Below are 22,291 nucleotides of genomic sequence, written 5' to 3'. Positions count from 1 at the left end.
TTACTACTCAAATACAAGAAGAGTGTCAGTTTTGCCAGAAAGAGGCGCCAGAGTACCATCATGTGGTTCCGCAGCATCCTTCGTCACGATGCTCGACTTGATGGCGTGCCGCATTGACTGAAATGTGGACGCAATCCCATTATATTTTATGACTTTATTGTCTTCAAATTAACATCATGTCTATTTACAGGCTTACATAGGGACGTCGCTGCGGTAAGAAACATTGATGTGGTACGCAGACGTAAATGAACAAAACAAAAACAGCGCTCCAGTCACTCATATTTTGGCATTATTTATGATATTTTTGTTAAATATCCGCCTATGGGTGGAAGACAAATTTAATACGGAGGTCTTCTCGCTCGAACCCCCTCCCCACGCTTGTGTGGGCAGGCGCAACCTCCCTCCTCCATGCGTAAAATATGTAGGGCATGCTTGCCACCTCCATTTGAGAAAAGCCAAACTGGTAAATACAATCTGGGACGAGTGGAGGAGACGGCGAGCCATATTAGCCACCTCGTCATCGTCATCCTTGGGCAGCGTCTCAAATAAAGAAGAGCAAGCAGCACATTTTGAAGGAGGAGGAGGGGAAAATGGACATTACAGACCAGGGTGCTCAAATGGAGCCTCTGTTGCCAGCGGTAAGTCAAACGAGTTATGTTTTCATTTGTGTGTGAGGTCCTCGTATTTTTTTTATTTTTTAAGAATAAAAGGCAATATGATGGATTTATCTTTTGGTCTTAAACACGTTTGAACCTGCATCCTTCGTCATCACACATGCTAGAAATGATCTTTTGAAACCTTCAAGGATGCTCTGAAATTGACATTTACACTCACAGGCCAATTAATTCATCACACCTACCAAATCCAGTGCCATTAAATGCTAAGACTGCATAATTTTGCCTAGTACTTACAGAGATGTATCATTTTAAGAACGTTTTAAATGTGGATAGTGTTTTGGGGAGAATTCATTTGCCTTTCGTGTATCCAACCGTGGGAAACAGTAATATCAGCCATACATCTCATCACATATTGCAACTCTTCAACCTAAATTGATTCCATGCTATCAGTGTCACTCAAAACAGAGCTTTCTTTTATTTATGAGGAATATAAATACTGCAAATGTGTCCATTTGGATCCCATGTCCAATGAGTGTACTTCATGTGTCCTCTACAACCTGCAGCTTCTTACGCAACTTGCGTGCTAGTATCTTTTATGTCGTTGTACAGTCCATGCTCAAAACTAGCTAGAAAACCCTTGTGAAATTTCCCATATTTTCACCATTTTAGGGTTCATCTTGTTCAGGTGATGCATGGTCAGACTGCCCTCAAAGATCTGGAGCTCACTCCATTTTGTCATCTAAAGAGTGAAATAGAGAACGTATGAATTAATCATGAACCTTGGCGATAGCATCCTCTCACCGGTAATTAGGTGCTTTGATGAATGACAGAAAACTATCCACCCTACCTGGTTGAGAGCGAGGTGGGCTTATTCCACTGTGCTCCCAAGTATTGTCACATCTTCCGGTGGATGTCATGAGAGTCTTTGGGAAACAAGTTTTATACTGGGCCATTTCATTATTGCATTCATTTTCAACATCACTAGCTTGTCAGGGTATGATTTGTAAGAATATTGATTTAAGCATATTAAAATGTTAGAATATATTAGGATATTACGGTGCTATTTTAAAGGTTTGTATTTCAATTCGATAAATGCTACTGCATTTACTGCCACTTTTTTGTGTCAAACTCAGTGCATGAAGAATGAGTTTTGTCTCCTCTCGTTGACTGATTTCCTTTTCATTGCAGGAACAAAGCACACAAGAAAGTAAAAATGTGGTAAGTCACTAATTTTATTCTACACCGTTTGCATTGAGCACACACTTTATTCGCTTCAATCACAATGTAATTACTTGATTACCTCCAGGAGATACAGTGCGATTACGATTAATTACTGAAAGACCTTCCTCACCCTCTCAATAGGAAATCTTTTCAGATTTCTCCCATCCCCCATTATTGCAAATTGATTATGTTTGGCTAATTAAAATGAGAAATTTATGTTGATATACACAGGTTGCTCCAAAAATATTCAGCTGAAATGTAACCAAAAGTGCACATTGTGAATGCCCTGGTCTCAGTGGGACAGTCAGGTTGAGGACCAGTAAAGCGTCCAAAAAGGATACATAATTTGTCCCTCAATTTTAAGCCAGACCCCCTTAAAGGTTGCACCTTGCTTGAGAACTACATCGTTGACCGTTGAAGAGACTTGAGATCAGTCCTAATATACACTGGGAAACAAAATAGACAATGTCCAATACAAGCCCCCCCTTAAAAAAACAACAATAACATTTAACATGACAACAATGCGCCCCCATATTGTCTGTCAAGAGGGCGGGGCAGGCGATTAAGAGATGTTGGTCGTGAAGTGAATAGTATTTTGAGACGACTTTTCACAACAATGGATTTGAGTTACTACTTTGCAACCCGAAGAAGTTACGCTACGAGTTAAGGATGTGCATACCAAACCGCAAACCCTGATTCAATTATTAATTGCAACAGAGGGTCAAATTTTTCCCCATATTGGATTAGATCTCATCTCATCTCGCGGTAGCTCCGTCCACTCTTGCTTGTTTTGTGTTTTTGCTGCTTTTCTGTCTTATGATCCCATTTACTTTGATTTGCTTTGTACTTTGTGCTTTTGCTTTGTTGTTCTGTCTAATCACCCTCTTGCTACTGCCACAATGAAATTTCCCGAATACGGGATGAATAAAGTTATCCAATCCAATCCAATCCAATCTCATTTTGTGAACCGCTTTATCCTCATTAGGGTCACGAGGGGTGCTGGCGGCTATCCCAGCTGACTCCGGGCCAGAGGTGGGGGACATCCTGAATCGGTGGCCAGCCGATCGCAGGGCACAAGGAGACGGACAACCATGCACACTCACACCCATACCTAGGGGCAATTTAGAGTCTCCAATCAGCCTACCATGCATGTTTTTGGAATGTGGGAGGAAACCAGAGTACCTGGAGGAAACCCACGCAGGCCCGGGGAGAACATGCAAACTCCACACAGGTGGACCGACCTGGATTCGAACCCATGACCCCAGAGCTGTGAGGCCGACACGCTAACCACTCGCACCATCAGGCCGCTAGATTAGATTAAATGCTTTAAAATCAAACAGAAACCTAAATTCAACGAGGTAGTCAGTGGGAAATCCAGAAAGACATAAAATGACTATATTCACAGTCTGAGGCCACAGTTATTAACAGAATGTAATATGAAAGTAATGTTATTAATTTCCACATTATTCACTTGCACCAACAAAGTAGGTTTTACCAACCATTTTCACCGACAAGGCAATACAATATCTTGCTTCAAATAAAATTAATTTTGATAATGATAAAAAAAGTTATGTTCATTCAATAAATAATATTTTTCAGTGTTTACTCAGATTTTTAAAAGATGATATTTGGAATGAAAGGTGGCATAACAAGGCTTCCCCAAAATTATACCTGCTAATTGAATGTGGATACGACAAGGCTTGATCCAGAGGCTCAGTTGCCAGAGTAACAGGCACAGAGTTTATCAAAAAAAGCTTGAATCATTTCAAGTATGCATGCTCTTGAAATTAAGTGGTACCTGTGGTGTTTGTGTTGCTGAGTTGATTCCGAACATATCCTCAGTTTGACAGCATTGCTCTGGTTTTTGTTCTTTTCCTTAAATGACTTGAAACTTCTTGGGACAGCAACGGTGACACAATTGCCGATCTAAGACTTGAGGTATCTAATGTGCAAGGCTGAGTGAGAAACAAGCTGTGCTCACATCACTGTGGCATCAATGATGTCACAGCTCTAATCCCTGTTGAAGGGTGGGGGTGATGGGCGGATTGGTGGATGGATGCGAGTCTGAAACATTTGACCCTGGAAGAGAAGAAACACGATTCAATCAGACCTGGGTTGAGCTACCTTCTTTCACTGCTCCATCTTGGTTTGAGCTCTCCACATTGGATTCCAAGCTGACATCGATGTGAGCTAAGTTATTTTCCCCGAGTGGGACACATAGCGCCTCTGACCCACTCACCCTGCGACTGCCTGCAAAGCAAAAGGTGTTATCGACGGTCTTGTCCCTTTTTTTGGGACCCAAAATGCTCTCAGTGGACTGCAGCAAGAGATTTAGTTACCAGGTAGGGCCATGTTTATTCTATTTGGACAATTTTTGCTGAGGGGACAGTCGGTACGGCTGTGCACGTGAGATGCTTGGCTTGACAGATGGGACTGTTCTGTTCTGAGACTGAGGCTTATGAATCCCACACGGATCGCGGTTATTTCATCGGGATGCAAAAAAGAAATAAAGAAAATAAAATAAAAACGAAAGAAAATAAATGTGCATTTGCCAGGATATTTTTGACAGGTTTTTTACAAACAGAAACAATTCTATGTTAATAAGTAGTGATGCTTTCAGCAGTTTTCATTGCCACGGTAACCATCTGTACGGATGAAAAAACCATGACAACTAAAACCATTCGCCAATTGCCGAGGCCCTTTCAGCCGCCGATAATCCATCTCTCTCTCTTTGCAAACCACAAAACATGCTGTATGTAAGTGTTGCATTGTGCAGCTTGGAAGGAAATAGATTGGCATCCATTTCTCTCTCTTTTTGCAGTGCTAACCCAGTGTTATGGAATTTTGTATGGGAGGTATACTATACTTTCAAAGTTGGAACAACAATAGTAATTTAACCTTCATTATGTTGCTCCGCAGGGAACATCAATGAATAGCCTGCTGCCTGAAAATTAGGTCACATGTTGTACCTGCTTCCCAGAGAGTTACATGATATTGTGACGGGATTACTCATAAGAACTTGTGTGACATTCATGATTTGAATAGCACAGCTTGAGGTTCTTTGAAGGGGATAGCATATGGAAAAAGATTTTTAAATTGCCCGAGTACAAATAGCTGGATCCACGGATTGCATTAAACTTAAAACAACTATGTTACTTATTGAAAGCAAGTGGGTAATTAGGTGCTGATTGCTACAAAATAGTGGGACTGCTTTACATGATATCCTTGCCAAATCGAATTTACAAGCGTAGAACTTGGGAGCTTTATTGAGTGAAGATTGTCCCGCCACAGTCACATGAATTCCAATTTGTGGTCAATGGGCTGTTCAGATTTAAGTCACATTCCGAAGAAATTAAACCACATACCCAGATCACATTTGAAAATATCGGCTTTAATGCAGCTTCATCCATTTTGACCATAATGAAAGAACCATATTTATGTCTGATAAAAGCAAAAATTTGATTTGATTGATTTGATTTTTGTAAAAATATCCATTCATTCATTTCCCATTCTGCTTATCTTCACAAGCATTACAAATATGCGATTGTCAAGTAACCAATTCAGGGTGTCCCCAGTGCATTCATACATCGGTGAAATCAGCAATCTAAAAAAATATCTTACCATCAATACGTATACAATGTGTATAATAATAATTCAACACAAAACACAGGTGCAGTGTACAGATTGTGAACTGTGTCTTGGCCATTTGCCCTGTGTCCCAATGTATGCTCAAACACAGGAAGTGAAGCATCATGACCTTCAAGAGCGGAAACTGACTGACATTGGACTCAGCTTGGGGTCATGTTTTCCACACTCAAACTGAAAACATTATCTTTGTGAATGCAGAGTATTTGATTCAATTCTGTCATGATCGTACCAGCGGTCATGATGTGACGGCTGGTCGGCAAATAATTCTTCCAGAGTGATGGACTGTACACACAGGGACACGTGAGCATGTCTCTTAATCACGCTTGGTCGCATGCCCACCCCTCCTCCACCTCATCCATCCCAACTCCCAATGCAGTCTTGCCTACGTGCTCCCTGCCCTCCCATGAAGCCAGCATCAGAACAGAGGGAACACACTAAAGAATTCAGAATTCATTTCTTCCGCCCCGCCCGCCATGGTTATTTTTTTTTTTTTTAGTGGGAGTATTCAAAAGTCTGTCATATCGAACAGAGGTTGCTGTATCACCACAGACTAAAAATAGATACAAAGGCTTGTTGAGAGGAGATTCTGCTCTATTATGACATAATACTAGGAATGCAGTGAAATATGAAATTTTAATATGATTTTTTTGTACATTGGGCAAGGCATAGAGGCATAATGAGTGGAAGCATATTAAGTCACATCAAGTGTAACTCCATTCCAATGACAAGGTGCAGAATAGTCTGGAAACAGAGATTGTAGGCGTTGAGTGACTTCAGTTTCTTTCCATTTGATGTAAAGGTGATGGTTGTCGGGTTAAATTGATTAATTGATTGATGGTTTTGTCGCTTGTTAATTGTGTAGCGCGAACACCGGTTTATATGACAAACTAGAATGTTGCAAAAATAGCAAATGTATTTTATCAAACCTGTATGGATTTTATTCATAGCTGGCTGTCTGTATTCCTAAAGGTGTCAAGGAGGCCAAGTTAAGGAGGAACATGAATGATTGTGATGACCCAATGTCCCAATGTTCATTCAATGCCACCGCATTAGTAATACTGTACTGCGTCTGGCCAGCAAACTCTTTTGACCTTATGGCTGGCTCATCACGCACGTGCTTGTCCGTGTGTGAGAGTGTGTCGTGCCACCATTTCACTTGCCTTTTAATCTTTTGGGGATCAGCGTCAGATGGTCAGCAAGAGCCATCCTGGGCTTGTCACTACGCACTGCCTGTGTACTTACTTTAATTTCACAATGCAGGAAAACAATATTGAGTGTACAACTAACTACTCAACCAAAATAGGAGTACGTATTATTCAAATAAAGGTTTAGTCTCTTAAAGGTGACCTTCCAGTCTTTTTACATTTTTAAAAAAATATTCTTTCATTCATCATCTTTTGTCGTTTTTGTTATATTTGTATTACCGTTTGTCTTGAACTGGCTCTGAATGTCTTTTTTCAAGCTATTTTTGTTGGCCGCTTATCACGTTTCTGTAAATAGTCCGATTCTCATGTGTAGCATCTGGAGGCTTGCAAGTCCTATGCAGACATTCGCCACCCTTGTAAAGTCAGTTTATTTATTCATTCAGTCATCTTCCATACCGCCCATCCACCAAAGGGTTGCGGGGATGGCTGGAGCCTAACCCAACTGTCTTCGGGCCAAAGGCAGACTACACCCTAGACTGGTCGTCAGTCAGTCGTAGGGCACACAAAGAGAGACAGACAACCACTTTTAATGCCACCGAGTGGGAATCGAACCCAGACTCGCCACACCAAAGTCAGGTGGAAGAACCACTGCACCATCGGGTGGCTCGTTTTATTTAATAAATGTAAAATTGCAGAAAAGTGTGCAGTATCCATTAGGATAAGCATGAACTCCTTAGGCAAGGTGGTTGTTATTAATGATCAATGGCTCTTGTCAGTATTGGGAAGTGCATTTATTTATCAAGCCTTTCAAAGCACATCGAAGAGTGCATGATGACCCTGAACAAGAGAAAGTGCCTTTCAAAAAAGGAATTCAAATTGGCGGGCTCTGTTGTTATGGCTACAGCTGGTGATACAGAATTTAAGCTTTGGACATGCTGACATATTTTTCACTTTGTAAGAAGAGTGAGAGTTTGAAAGATTTTAGATTCATTATAATTCCTAATGGACTTGAAATCAAATTTTGTTCATTTATGTGTTTGTGTCAGAGGACAGATGAGGAGGCAGTAGTGGACCGCGGCGGAACTCGTTCCATGCTGAACACCAACTTTGAGAAGGAAGAACTAGAAGGTAAAATGTTAATGTTAGTGTGAAGCAGAGTTAGCAACATTTTTTTTCCAGCATGCCATAAAATGTTATAATGTACTTTTTCATTTCCTTTGATTTTTGCATGTCCAACTAAAAAAGGCAATTGTTTCATTTCAATGTGACTGAAGCAATTTAAAAGTATTATTTCATGTATTTCTTTCCTCTTGACATATTTTTTGATGCATACAATCGTTATTATTGTTGACTTTTGTGAATGCCCCCCCACAAAAGTGAAATGGTTGTTGATCATCTTTTCCCACAAGAAATGCTTGAATAGTTGAAATTTAATGCCTCTTCTGCTCAGCCAGCTGTTTGTTAAAATGACAAGATGCTTTTCCCCACCTACAAATCAACTGACATTATCAATTAGGAGTTTAGAACCTTATCATTAAAGCCTTTTGATTAAAGGTTTTGAGGTGGAGTTGTATCGATCCATCATCAGACAAATTGAGTCCACATTGACGTGTCATCCAATTGCTTGAGCCTGCCTTCTATTCGCAGTAAATCAGTGGCTTCATCATATTCACAGGGAAAGAACTGAGCCAACCATCATATGAAATAGAGCGTCACCGGACGTTTGGTCACCGGACCTTTGCTCGCCGGACGTTTGGTCGCGGACGTTTGGTCGACCGTACCCAAACAACCGGCGACCAAACGTCCGGCAACCAAAAGTCCGGCGACCAAAAGTCCGGCGACCAAAAGTCTTGGTCTACGGATCAATCAAAGCCAACAATGGCCCTGAGCAATTTCACTGAGCGGACGTGTGAGTGTATAAGAGTTTGTATGTACATGAGTTGTCCCCTTAGGAAGGGACGTCAGTCAGGGTCTTAACAAGTTCTCCAACAAAACACAATAAAAGTGCGGGAAATTTGTAGCTTTTCTTTAGCCTAATAATTAATAGGGCATTAAGTATGACTAAATAATAATTCACAGTTTGTATTTAGGGAATTTGAGCAATAATTTTAAATGGTAATTATCAATAACCTTCCGGGCGACCAAACGTCTGGCGACCAAAAGTCCGGCGACCAAACGGCCGAGTACCGAAATAGAGTGTCCAGCCTTCTGGGCTTTCATCTCTGGTAATTATTCTGTCTGCATTTGTTGCAGTGGGAGCTTGACCTTAAAGACATACAGGTCATTAATAATGAAGAAGATATGTTTGAAATTAATTCCCCAAATTGTCTGGATGAAAGTTAAAGTTTTCTCTCTTTTCATATGTTGCTCCACGTGTCCACTGAAATTGAAATAAAAGCAATGGGGAATGACTAAATATGCACTCTTTTGCGTACAATAATTCTTATTTTAGGACGAAATATATGTTTCCAGTACACTTAGTTGATTAGTATAGTTTAAAAAATGTGAAATTAATATTGTAAAATGCATCCTGTGGACTGATTTGTTTTATTGGTCGTCCTGGCACCTAACGGTGCAGAAGGCAAGAACAGGGCATCCACAGTTCTCTGACCACTCAACTGAAGGCCAGGACAGGGTGGGTGGTTGGAGGGGAGTGCAGTAATGGCCAGTCAGCTCGACTGCAGTGAAAAAGAGGAGACAGTCAACTCAGATTATCTTCACTCCAACCTTGTGCATACATGCTTAACTCCTGCACGCACAAGTGCAGTGGAAAATATGTTTAAAATGCTTTCTGGAGGTGCTGCTGTTTGTAAATATTTTGAATAATGTATAAAGATTGTTTAGAAAGGGGAGTTTTTGTGCGATGCATACCCTACTCTCACAATTTGGTAGTGATGTGATCGTACATCGCTGACTTGCGTTCGTCCTTTTTGAAATTTAATCGTGATCAGTCCCAAGATTGGCAAGCAGCGGCAAGACTTTGCCAGTTTGCCATTTTGATTATTTCTATGTTCTTTGCTTACTGCTTGTCAAAAGTTGCTATTGTGAGTAGCGATAAAGAAGAAAAAGAAAATGGCGATGAGTACTCCTTCGTGCGTTGTTGTCGTTTGATAGTTACGTCATCGGCCTCTGCATTTGAAGCGGAACTTTACCGTTGCTGATTTGGTCGCTAGGCGGTAAATTACTGGGTAATGTCAAGAAGAGTCGGCAGATTCTACTCATACATAAACATTGTCATGTTACTAGACTTTGGAGCATATCTGTAAGGGTCTTAAGTGGCAGTGCTAAAACACTTTGAGGAACAGATATTTATAAATAAAAGGCGAAGCAATGGATTTAGATCAATACGATAACAATACACAGCCACAAATTCTTCATCAGTTGTGAAAAATCTAATACTACTGAAGATGCCTGTGTCATTGCAGTAGTTCAGTCATTATTATATGTTTATATATATTATATAACTGTATAATGCTGTGCAGTGTCCAGGCTGCTTACATTTGAATCTGTTATTATGTCATGTTTTTTGTGAAGCACAATATGATAGAAAATACAGGGCAAAATATTTTTGGGTTTTGATTTTGTGGGGAGGCTTGAACAGATTAGAGTTCTTTCTATTTAAATACATTGATGACATTGCTTTGAGTTACTAATATCTAGAATATGGTCATGGAACAAACTAAACCTGTGCACGCCTATATATGGAAATAACATTCTTTTGGATTTTTCCAGTGTACAATACCTGATAGCTTGGTTTTGTCTGACTTACCAGCATCAGAGATTTTCCTTTTTGCTGAATCCAGGTCATCGTACTTTGTACATTGGGGTACATGTTCCTCTGGGTCGAAGATCACATCGCCGCCACCGCCACCACGGTCACAGACATAGGAAGCGGTCCAAGGAGAGGGACTCCACGGCCGATGATGGACGAGAATCCCCATCACACAGTCAGTCTCTCTTCTTCCATTACATTTGCCTCTCACTGCTAAAATAGTAGAAGTGATAGCAGAAATGAACGCTTGTTCTCCACCATTGTTTTCTGCTGCAGCAAACACACCAGCTCAGAGGGTGCAGTTTCTGTTGGGAACAGAGGATGGCGATGAGGAGCATATCCCACACGCCCTGTTCACAGAGCTTGACGAAATCTGCCTCAGAGAGGGCGAGGATGCTGAATGGAAGGAGACGGCCAGGTGACTCTGATTTTGTTGCATCACATCCTGCAATAGTTGCCCGGGTGGCAGAAAATTGCTCATTTGAACTGGAAAGCATGGCACAAAATGGTTGTCTTTGGCTTGCACTAACATTGATTTTTTGACAGATCTTACTGGCTACATAGATTATGTGTGTGTATGTATGTTTAGGTGGCTAAAGTTTGAGGAGGACGTCGAGGATGGCGGCGAGCGATGGAGTAAGCCCTACGTAGCCACGTTGTCTCTACATAGTCTGTTTGAGCTCCGTAGCTGCATAATGAACGGCACTGTGATGCTGGACATGAGAGCAAATTCACTGGAGGAGATTTCAGGTAAAACAATTATTTGAAAAAAAAACCAATTCTGCAGTTCATGGTTTCTGAATTGGATCCCTCTCTGATTCTGATTCTGAAAGAATGTATTTTGAATGGTTTCACAGTACCTAAATAATACAGGGCAGCCCGGTGAATGAGTGGCCTCACAGTTCCGGGGTATGTTCTCCTCGGGCTCGTGTGGGTTTTCTCCGGGTACTCGATTTTTCTCCCACGTCCTAAAAACAAGCATCGTAGGCTGGTTGAACACTCTAAATTGGCCTTCGGTATAAGTGTGAGCATGAATGATTGTCCGTCTTCTTGTGCCTTGCAATTGGCTGGCCACCAATTCAGGGTCTATCCCGCCTAGTGCGCGATAACCCCCCCAACACACTCAAAATAATTTGAGGATAAGCGGTTCAGAAAATGGATGAATGAATAAAAAATACAGTAAAACAAAATCAAGCCCACCTTGCGTAATCTTTCAGATATGGTCCTGGATCAACATGAGGCGTCCGGCCCCCTGGGTCAAGATGCTCGGAGGAGGATCCGCGAGGCACTGCTCAAACAGCATCACCACCAAAACCACAAAAAGCTTGCCAATCGCATTCCGATTGTTCGCTCTTTTGCTGACATCGGGAAGAAGCAATCAGAGCCTCATTCTATGGATAAGAACGGTATGTGTTAGAGATATAACGTACACTCTACAGTCAAGATTTAGTAAGAGCGCAGTAAGAATGATTCTGTCTTATCAAGATAGCCTGTATGGCAAACGAAGGGCACGCCAACAACTCTGAAAATTGTCTGTTTGCTTTTCTGTTTGAAAAATCACAAGGTATTTGGCAACACTATTAATCCACACTGGTCACCATTGGCAGTTTTATCACGTGGTTGAACGTGCTGTGCACACAAGTCATTGCTTGACTATTCAAACACTTATCAACTTCTCCTCATCTTCTTTTTTCTGACAACGTTGGTTGACTTAAAATGAGTGCTCTCTTGACAGGCCAAACAGTTTCATCCCAGGCACAGTCAGCTACCACTGAAGCCAAACAGGATGTCAGTAGAGAAAACAGTGCTGTCGACTTTAGCAAGGTGAGCCACTGCTGGTTCTGCTATTTATCTGAGGAAAGTGAGAGCAGGTCAAATTATTTATTTAGGATTTGGTACCATGTGGAATGGTCAACTTTTAAATCATATCCTGGGAAAATGGACAAAATGTAACAGATAGAGTAGACTACTTACATAAAAGCCTATTCACTGACTCATACCTACTCGCATGATGGATTTCAAATTTGACTGAGATTCGTTCATCCATCCACACTAGCGATGCTTCGATCCACATTTTTGACTATTGATCCAATCCCGATACCTGACTCAGGATATCTGTCGATAAAGACACAATTCCAATAACAGATTTTTTTCCCTTTACTATTTACACAGGCCTCACTTTTTGAAAAATCCATATCATTTTTGAAGTATTTTGACAAGTAGTAAAGTAGTTAAATTCCTTCACAGATCTTTGACACTAGACTCATTTGATGTAACCACCCAAAAGCCTTAATTCACTTCAATCTCTGTCATAATCAAAGAAATGTATTGTTTTTTTTAGATCGACCTTCACTTCATGAAGAAGATCCCGCCTGGTGCCGAGGCCTCCAATATCCTGGTTGGAGAATTGGAGTTTCTAGAGCGTCCCGTGGTGGCCTTTGTTCGCCTGGCACCTGCTGTGCTTCTCAGCGGCCTGGCTGAGGTTCCCATAACCACCAGGTTGCTCTTGCTGAACTTTATCTTTCTTCTTGGACAGATGATCTAGTGCACTCATTGACTCTGCCCTCTATTTGCTCCCTATGTATTTCACAGGTTTCTTTTCATTCTGCTCGGCCCCCTAGGGAAAGGTCCACAGTACCATGAAATTGGACGGTCGATTGCAACCCTGATGACAGATGAGGTGAAGCATTTGCCCAGTCACTAAAGAAGCTGTAATAATTATGGATTCGGTTGTTTTCTTGAGCGCAAGCTGTACTTTAAAATTGTGCCAAAAATGAAACTCGGCATGCTGTGATGATCATCAGGATTTTGCACAGTGCAACTATTATTTATGCCAGGTGTTTCTTTTCCATCCTTGAGACGAAATGGATATAAAGTTTATTTATTAACAGAGCATTTTCCCCTCGCAGGTTTTCCATGATGTGGCATATAAAGCCAAAGACAGAAATGACCTAGTGGCAGGTATCGATGAGTTCTTGGACCAAGTTACAGTGTTACCCCCCGGAGAATGGGATCCCTCCATAAGAATAGAACCGCCCAAAAATGTGCCCTCTCAGGTAAACAATGGTATTGTTTTTTTTATCATTTGTATAGTGTAATAGTTTGGAAGTTTGACGGAGATTCTTCATCCCAACGTTTAGTGTGCCTAAGTGTATTTAACAAAAATGTGAAATTGGATGGTTAATTGCCTTCTCAAGGAATGGACATTTTTCCTGACAGTTGTCCTGGTTGTTTTAAAGAAATGTTTCCTTTAATCATACAGGAAAAGCGAAAGATTCCTCCTCTTCCAAATGGAGTTACAGATCTTGCCGAGGCAGGGGAACATGGAGGTCATGGCGGCCCCGAGCTTCAACGCACTGGAAAGTAAGTAGACGAGAAAAAGACACAATTATTCTTGCAGGACATAGATGTATCCTATGTCTTGACTTGTTGTGACTTATTTGGGCTCACCTTTCAACGGAGTACTTTGTAATCAACTTGAAGACTTAGCCACATCTGTGGAGTATTATATTACATAGCATATGTTATCGACTGTGACCACCAGGCATGTCTGTTGTATTATTTAGTGTGGTATATGGTCACTTCTGTAAAAATGTGTCCCCTTTAAGAAAATAGATGCAATGGAGTGGGACGTTTTGAAAGAGAGAAGTCAGTATGGGACTGGCTTGTTTGCTTAGTAATAGCCAAAAGTGGCTCATTGTGTGTTGCTGCTTTTAAATGAAGCGAGGGAAACGAACCACCACTCTATTTGTTCTGTGTACTCTCGTTAAGACATGAGAATACAAAGTCAAGATGCCAATCTTAGTCTTTAAATAAGGAATCATGCACAAGCTCACAATTATGACTTAACCCTAGAATGGTAACCCTCTATTTCAGGGGATACCTTTCACGTTTCTGAAATAGAGGGTTACCATGGTTACCGGGGAAAAAATGGGTACCCTTCATTGCACCGTCTTGCTTAGGACCCATTTTTTCCCCAGTAACCATGGTAACCCTCTATTTCAGAAGCGTGAAAGGTACCCCCTGAAATAGAGGGTTACCATTCTAGGGTTAAAAACGTATGCCTAAATAAATTTGAATTATTGTCATCACCATCTTTTGGCATGGATATTTCTGAAATTGACTTTCTAAGTCCCTCGAAATGTCACACAGGCATTTGCAAGTTTTGAGCTCAAACTGTATGTGTTTCGGGGCCTGTCTCCAAGTTGTCATCCCGTGGCTATCATTTAATTGTTTCGTTACAACACTTTATGATTTGCAAATCAAAGCACTGCCTAACTTCACACAGACATGATTGCATTGTGCGATTAGATGTGTGGAGATGTCAGTGTGACATTGCAGTAACAATTGCATAACCAAACTCCAGGCGGTGAGTCTTGGGTGTTGAACTTCTCACTCCATCATTTACTCACATCAGCACCTACACTGTGTCAAAAGATGTCAAATTGGCTTTAAAACGCTTACAACATGATCTTAGATAGAGCAAGAATATGGTAAATTGAATATTAGGTTCATGACAAATTGCCTGAAGCAGTGTTGTGAAGTATTTTAAATCCTGCTCCCAAGCTCAGAATTTTACATTGTCCCATAGGTAATATTCCAGTAACTCTATACTAAATGTTTTTTGGTTAAACAGGAAAGCAATATTTTTAAAATGTGTTTCTCTCCACCCAGGTTCTTTGGCGGTTTTATCCTAGACATCAAGCGGAAGGCCCCTCACTATCTTTCTGATTACACGGATGCCATTAGCTTGCAGTGTCTGGCCTCCTTCCTCTTCCTTTACTGTGCTTGCATGTCACCTGTCATCACCTTTGGAGGTCTATTGGGTGAGGCTACTGAAGGGCGTGTGGTAAGAGCATCCTTTTAAAAAGAAAAAAGAAAATACTGAGTCCACCCATATTTGAATGACTATGACTATTACTGGTGTCTACTTTAGAACCTTCTCTTGCTTCTTGTGGTACGTGTTACTACAGTGTAGGCACACAAGCCTCAACTCAGGCTTCTGTGTCCAACAACAACAACAAAAAACACTGAACAAAAAAAAAGCGTTAATAAAAATCTGCAACATAGCAGAAAAACAAAATCTGTGATATAGCAGGGTAACACTGTATGTTACATAATAAATGGGAATTCACCAAACTATAGTATGTGAACTTTAGCAACATTTGGTTACCCTCCAAGCATTACTTATGAGATAATTTGTGATAATACCGTATTTTACCCATAACGTTTCAACGTTTTCAGAGTGCCATCGAGTCCTTGTTTGGGGCTTCCATGACTGGAATTGCGTACTCACTTTTTGCTGGCCAGCCACTAACAATTCTTGGCAGCACTGGTCCGGTTCTTGTATTTGAGAAGATCCTCTTCAAGTTCTGCAAGTGTGTTATTTGCTTTGAATATATAAAGTTCTCACAGTTGGACTTTCTATCAAAGTGATGCTATTTCTACAACATGCTTTTTCAGAGAATATGGCCTCTCCTACCTCTCCCTAAGGGCCTGCATAGGCCTTTGGACGTCCTTTTTCTGTCTCCTGCTTGTGGCCACAGACGCCAGCTCGCTGGTTTGTTATATCACTCGGTTCACAGAGGAAGCCTTTGCCTCCCTTATCTGCATCATCTTCATTTACGAGGCCCTGGAGAAACTAGTTCACCTGGGTGTGCACTACCCCATCAATAAAAACAACAACCTGCAGAAACTAACACAGTATTCGTAAGTGTCTGATATACTTATTGCCTTCATAATCAAGAAAGAACCACTTTTGCGCGCTGCAAAAATCAGTTTTAACATATTACCATCGCCGAAATTAGAGATTGTTTTCTAAGTACAAAACGTTCTAATTCTAAATCATGAAGAGTTAATAATAGATGGAAAACCTTGCATTCTATAGGTGCATTTGTGTGGAGCCCGGGAATCCCAGTAATGAGACTAGGCTGTTCTGGGAGGAGAGGAACATCACAGCTTCGGAGGTCAACTGGACCATGCTGGAAGTTAAGGTAAATAAATAAATCTTTAAACTTACTGTCTGGGTTTGCTCGCAAAATCCTGTTCCATCTAGCCAAAGGCTGTACTTTTAGGAATAAAAAAAAACATTCCACTCATTTTATTGCCCATTAGAAAAATGTGTATCCAAAATAAATGTTATTGCCGTATTCAAGATTGACCAAAATGCTGATAACTCATAGCAAAACCAGAAAGACCAAAACAAAAGTGTTCTTACACCCTTTTTAGTGCAAACAAACCATGTGTGCAAGGCCAATATAGAATTAAGCTGTACGCCTCACTAAATTGACTCGTTTGCCATCATTGCATCACTTTCATCCTCATCGTGTCCTGTGGTGCCAGTAGGAGTGCGAAGAGCTGCACGGAGAGTTCTTGGGCAGCGCGTGTGGACCCCATGGCCCTTACATTCCTGACGTCCTATTCTGGTGTGTGGTCCTCTTCTTCTCTACCGTCTTCATGTCTGCCTTCCTCAAAGAGTTCAAGACAACGCGCTACTTTCCTACAAAGGCCAGTAATGCTGTAACCCCACAAGTGGTCTAGCTACACTATGAACTACGCTTTTTTTTATCTTAAAGTGGATATTATACATTTTTTGTTTTCAGGTGCGAGCCATCATCAGTGATTTTGCAGTCTTCATTACCATCCTTACCATGGTTCTGGTTGACTACGCTCTGGGCATTCCTTCACCAAAGTTACAAGTTCCTAGCAAGTTTAAAGTAAGTTTCATCCAATCTATCTGAACAAAATATTAAAAATAAAAAAGGATAGAAGCATGTACTTCTATAGTCTTTTTTTGCACTAAACTATGTTGTTGTTGAAGGATGTATTCAATGATTTGACTCTCTTGAGCTTCAAATAACAAACTAACAAACTGTCCAAACAACTTTTAGCCAACCAGAGATGATCGTGGCTGGGTCATCAACCCCGTGGGCCCCAACCCCTGGTGGACCACCATCATCACCTTCCTTCCTGCTCTGTTGTGCACAATCCTCATTTTCATGGACCAACAGATCACAGCTGTTATTATCAACAGGAAGGAACACAAACTGAAGGTACATCTACGCTCCCCTGCAAATGACTTTAAAAGTACTTCTCCGACTGAAGGGTAAACTGTTATATATTGGGCTTTCAGAAAGGCTGTGGCTACCATCTCGACTTGTTTGTGGTTGGGGTGATGCTGGGCGTGTGCTCTGTGATGGGCCTGCCATGGTTTGTGGCTGCCACCGTGCTCTCTATCTCTCACGTGAACAGCCTGAAGTTAGAATCAGAATGCTCCGCACCCGGAGAGCAACCCAAATTCCTGGGCATCCGAGAACAGCGCTTCACTGGTCTCATGATCTTCACCCTAATGGGTTGCTCAGTCTTTATGACCTCTGTGTTGAAGGTCAGAACAAAATGATAAAAACGTATTCTACACTGTAAGTATGGAGACTTCACAATTGGTTTTTGTTTTTCTAGTTTATCCCCATGCCTGTTCTTTATGGAGTGTTTCTCTATATGGGGGCATCCTCATTAAGAGGCATTCAGGTGAGTTCTGGGAGTCTTTCAGACCTTTTTGTTGTCCAATGTACCTTCGATTGTTAACATTAGTCCGACAGTAACTCATTCGTTCAAATCTCGTGCCGTTTATCCTCACGAGGCTCATGAGGGTGAAAATTCGCAAACCATGAAGCCAGAATCTAATGAGAGAAAAACAAGAAAATACTACATAGTTATGAATGGAAAAGGTCAGAATATTACAAAAAAAGGAGAAATACTTTTGTTTTAGAGAAAAACGTTTTGTTTTATTTTGTAATCAAATATGACTTTCTCTTTAATGTAAAGAGCGGGCAACTGTGCCTGAATATAGCAAAAGGAACAGAACTCATTTTTCATTAGAACATATTGGGAAAAAAATTGTGTTTGTTTTTAGCACACAAAGTTCCTAACCATTTCTACAAGATGCAAATGTACTAAAAATGTTAGCTGCCCTGCAATTGGCAGCCAACCAGGCATCTCCAGCCAATAGTTGACTGGGAAAGGCTCCATTTCTCCAATCAATGGATGAAAAAGTTACATATAAATATAACTTACAGTGAGTGATTCTTTTGCACATCATAGCGTTTGATGAATAATTACTGACCCCTCTGTTGGCAGTTCTTTGACCGTCTAAGGTTGTTTGGAATGCCGGCCAAGCACCAGCCTGACTTCATTTACCTCCGCCATGTTCCTCTGAGGAAGGTACACCTCTTCACCATCGTCCAACTCAGCTGTTTGGTGCTGCTGTGGGTTATAAAGACCTCCAAAGCGGCCATAGTTTTCCCAATGATGGTAAGAAAGAAAGGCATATCTTCTGAGAGACTGCAAATTATTGCGTGTAGACATAATGTATGGCGTGGCTAAACATTGAACTGAGCACCATAAAATGCTTGTCAAAAATTGTACATACAGTTTGTGTTATGTGTTTTCTCTTACACAAGGTCTTGGCACTGGTCTTCATCCGGAAGCTCCTAGACTTAATCTTCACTAAGAGAGAACTGAGCTGGTTGGATGACTTGATCCCAGAGTGGAAGAAGAAGAAGCTAGAAGATGCTGAGCAAGAGGTGCGGTAAAGAAAAACTGAGAAAGAACTGCGTCCTTGTCTTGGACTTAACACCGACTCCTTTATGTTACCGTACTTGGACTGCTCCTGATGTTAAGGTCTGTCTTTACCTAGGAGGACCACAGCATTATTGCAGAGGAAGAAGGCATTGTGCAGGTGCCACTTGAGGAACATTACAAGTATGTTTAAAGGTCGATGTGTAACTAGCACTCCCACACACCCGATGCTAAAGTTTGTATTTTTTCCCCACGCAATGATTCATTTTAAGGAGCGACCCTGCTACAGTGAACATCACTGATGAGATGTCAAAAGGCTCCTTTGGGAATGTTTGGAAGAGTGTCAATCCTGGGGAAAAAGAGCCCACCACGAAAAGGTATGGAATTAAAAACAAAAGCTGATAAAAGGAAAATTGTATTTTTGTATATGTATTTAGGAACAAGCGTATCGAATGAATGGATAGTATTTGCAATCAGTAAATTTAAATGTCTGATTCTTGTGTCTTCACTGGATTCAATTGTTATGTTATTTTGTTCTTTAACTATTGTTAAAATTAATCAAAATCTGTAGTAATATCCAACCGGTGGTTCAGTGGTTCTTTCGCCTGAATACAGTGTGGGCAGCGTGGGATCAGTTCCCACCTGGTGGTGGTGGTGTGACTGTGAGTGCGAATGGTTGTATCTATGTGTGCCCTATGATTGACTGGTGACCAATCTATGGTGTAGTCTGCCTTTCGCCTTAAATCAGCTGGGATAGGCACCAGCACTCCATGACCCTGATAAGCACTGTTGAAAATGAAAGAATCTTTACTCATTTTTTCTAGTCAAATATATTGGCCTGGGTGAAGCCATATTATTTTGGTACTCTAAAGATAATTTCTATATTGTGATCCATCTGGTCTCAAAGACTATCACATTTTTGTGTGGACTAGAGGCTGACACGGGAATAGAGTTGACCCTCCCGTTCCCTCCCTTTAGAGATTAAACCTGCTCCCTCTCAATCATTAGTGGAAGCACCCGACTTCCTCCCATTCCCACAACAAGTGGCAAAATGCGACAAAATTCCATTTTTACCCTCTTTTCAGCCAATCCTTCACTGTTTTGCTTACTTTATATGCATTTTTGCACACCTGTCGACTTTGTTTTCATAGTTCCCACTCCCAATGACTTTGACTCCAGCTTCTGCCCCAACCTATGATTAGTAGTGAAATTCCCTCCCATCGCGAAAAGATGTCAGCCTCTAGTGTGGACTAAGAAGCCCTGTCCTTATGCTTGTCCGGCCTGTAGACTAACGTAGAATCTCCTGCATTGCCTCCCTCTGCCTCATTCCATCCCTCAAGCTCCCCTTCATAACCTCTCAGGAGCTAAGAAGCCAAAGGTGAGTCTTGAATCCTATCTTGTTTAGGGTTCCGAATAGCTGCAAGTTTAGACCCAGTCGTTGGCAATAAATACTTTTGTTTTGAAAATCTACAGACTTGGCATGGGCACGCATCCGTCCATACGTTTTGGACTTTTGCATGTTGCAAAGAATACGCTGATGTGCAAGTTATTGACTTTTTGGTGTGCCTTGCATGACTCACAAGATAACATCGGAGCTACGAATGTTAGACGGTGGCATGCAGTGAACTTAATTCACTTGAAAACATGAAGCAGTTACATAGAACAATTATCAAAAGAGCCTACATAGCACACTCAGATGAACAAACTAAATGAAAAAAAACAATTACATATTGTGATACAACCCTATTTGCAACATTTATTGGAGCACACACACTTTAAATATGGTACTCAGGCACAGGCTATATTCTATATTTTGTTCAAAAAAAGAAAAATAATGTTATAATATGAGAGTTTTGAGTTGACATTGAACTAATTAAATGTTGTATGTGAATAATAAAAAATATCGAGCTCTCTATATAGCAATCTTCATCATCTTCGTTGCACGTGCTTTCATAGCCACTAGAGGGCGTGTTTGCATGACACCTTGGCACTGTAGTGGCAGTTGTGCTGTGTACCCAGTAATAATCTTATTTTTGCCCCTCGGAAACTACAGAAAATGTATTTTTCAGACACGTTAATGTATTATTGTTTATTTTCTTGTTTGTTTTTCCGACCAACCTGCCCAGTTTGCCCAAGAGTGTTGAGAAGCGGCATAAGCGTCGGCGGCACAACAAAAGCTTAGACCGGGAGACAAGTTTGTGATGACGCAGACTGGCAGACATTGCCATCATATTGTCTGATTTGTTTCATTGAAAAAAAAACTGTGCCACACTCCACCACCTTTGTACTGTGATACACTGTTTTTTGTTATGCGTGTTGTGTGCAACTTGTGTAAAAAAACACGAAACAGCATCGGCAACTATATTAAAGAGTAACTTGCACGTTTGCGTGAAACCAGCAACAAAACGGGCCAACTAAAGGACACATTTTGACAAATGTTTAATTCTATTTTATATGTATTTATGTTTTGAAAATTCTTTAACATTTATAAAATCCTGCCTCAGCAAAATTGTTAAACGGCTTAAGTAATATATATTAAAACATTATTGTAGAATGTAGGATTTACTGTATGTGAAAAGTGTGTCTTAAAGCAAATCAAAATTTTGAGCAGAGACATATTATAAATCTCATATACGTTATTTTTGGGGTGACTTTACAGCTGTTTTTCTTCCTCTTTGTACATCTTTTTGGTTATCACAATAACTTCACCTCCTTTGTCTTTTCTCCTTTGTCCACCATTGCTAATTTTTAGAGTGGCTTGTACAAGAAACAAATCTTTACCGCTTTTATCTTGTCAATATGTGCCATCCACGGACCTACGGTCTTCTGTGTTGTGTTTGAATTCAAGCCAGTTTTTAAAGACACCATTAACACTTTTAGGGATGCAATAATATTTTTTTCTGCAAAGGGCAAAATGTAATTTGTGCTGAACAGTCTTAACAATATATAATGCATACTGTATATTTTATTTTACTCAGTGTTACTAATATCCAACTAAAATTGATGTCCAAGGCAGTTTTCTGATGTTAGAAGTTTCTTTCACCATTGTCTAATGCTTCTCTGAATGCTAATAAGAGGTCAGAATGATATCAATTCCACATATTTTGACTGCAACTGTGTATATCTAATTTTGATTTTTGCCTTAAACTTTTAATAGATGATAGCCATGTGTTTCTGGTTGTTAATTCTGACTGCAGATTGTGATGTAATCAGGTCCGATTTGATGTTAAATTGTAGTTTTGTTCAGCAGAATGAGAAGGATACGATCAAGGGTGTCTATAAAAATTTCAATAAACCCGTATGAAATGATC

At 40.7% G+C, this 22,291-nt stretch overlaps 1 protein-coding gene across 4 annotated transcripts; it reads left to right on the top strand.

Annotated features, from left to right (window-relative positions):
• The first annotated feature begins 98 nt into the window (after positions 1 to 98).
• On the top strand, positions 99 to 22,289 carry LOC144081661 (sodium-driven chloride bicarbonate exchanger-like). Of its 4 annotated transcripts, XM_077608462.1 has the most exons (27): positions 108 to 638; positions 1,806 to 1,835; positions 7,678 to 7,759; positions 10,435 to 10,578; positions 10,680 to 10,821; positions 10,993 to 11,153; positions 11,621 to 11,809; positions 12,139 to 12,227; positions 12,745 to 12,902; positions 12,996 to 13,083; positions 13,313 to 13,459; positions 13,666 to 13,766; positions 15,078 to 15,252; positions 15,648 to 15,781; positions 15,867 to 16,112; positions 16,291 to 16,396; positions 16,749 to 16,910; positions 17,006 to 17,119; positions 17,294 to 17,455; positions 17,536 to 17,787; positions 17,862 to 17,930; positions 18,540 to 18,713; positions 18,863 to 18,985; positions 19,099 to 19,163; positions 19,253 to 19,357; positions 20,321 to 20,358; positions 21,107 to 22,289. In XM_077608462.1, the coding sequence occupies exons 1-26, from the start codon at positions 591 to 593 to the stop codon at positions 20,331 to 20,333; spliced, it is 3,279 nt and encodes a 1,092-aa protein (XP_077464588.1). In that variant the 5' UTR covers positions 108 to 590; the 3' UTR covers positions 20,334 to 20,358; positions 21,107 to 22,289. The 4 variants fall into 4 exon arrangements, with proteins under 4 accessions (XP_077464589.1, XP_077464586.1, XP_077464588.1 ...); XM_077608460.1 differs by lacking the exon at positions 20,321 to 20,358 and having other exon boundaries at positions 107 to 638; XM_077608461.1 differs by lacking the exons at positions 108 to 638; positions 1,806 to 1,835; positions 20,321 to 20,358 and adding an exon at positions 3,872 to 4,180.
• The last annotated feature ends 2 nt before the right edge of the window (positions 22,290 to 22,291 follow it).

This window comes from Stigmatopora argus, chromosome 1 (assembly GCF_051989625.1).
Source record: "Stigmatopora argus isolate UIUO_Sarg chromosome 1, RoL_Sarg_1.0, whole genome shotgun sequence".
NCBI classification, from domain to species: domain Eukaryota; kingdom Metazoa; phylum Chordata; class Actinopteri; order Syngnathiformes; family Syngnathidae; genus Stigmatopora; species Stigmatopora argus.
This window is presented reverse-complemented; position numbering and strand designations above follow the sequence as displayed.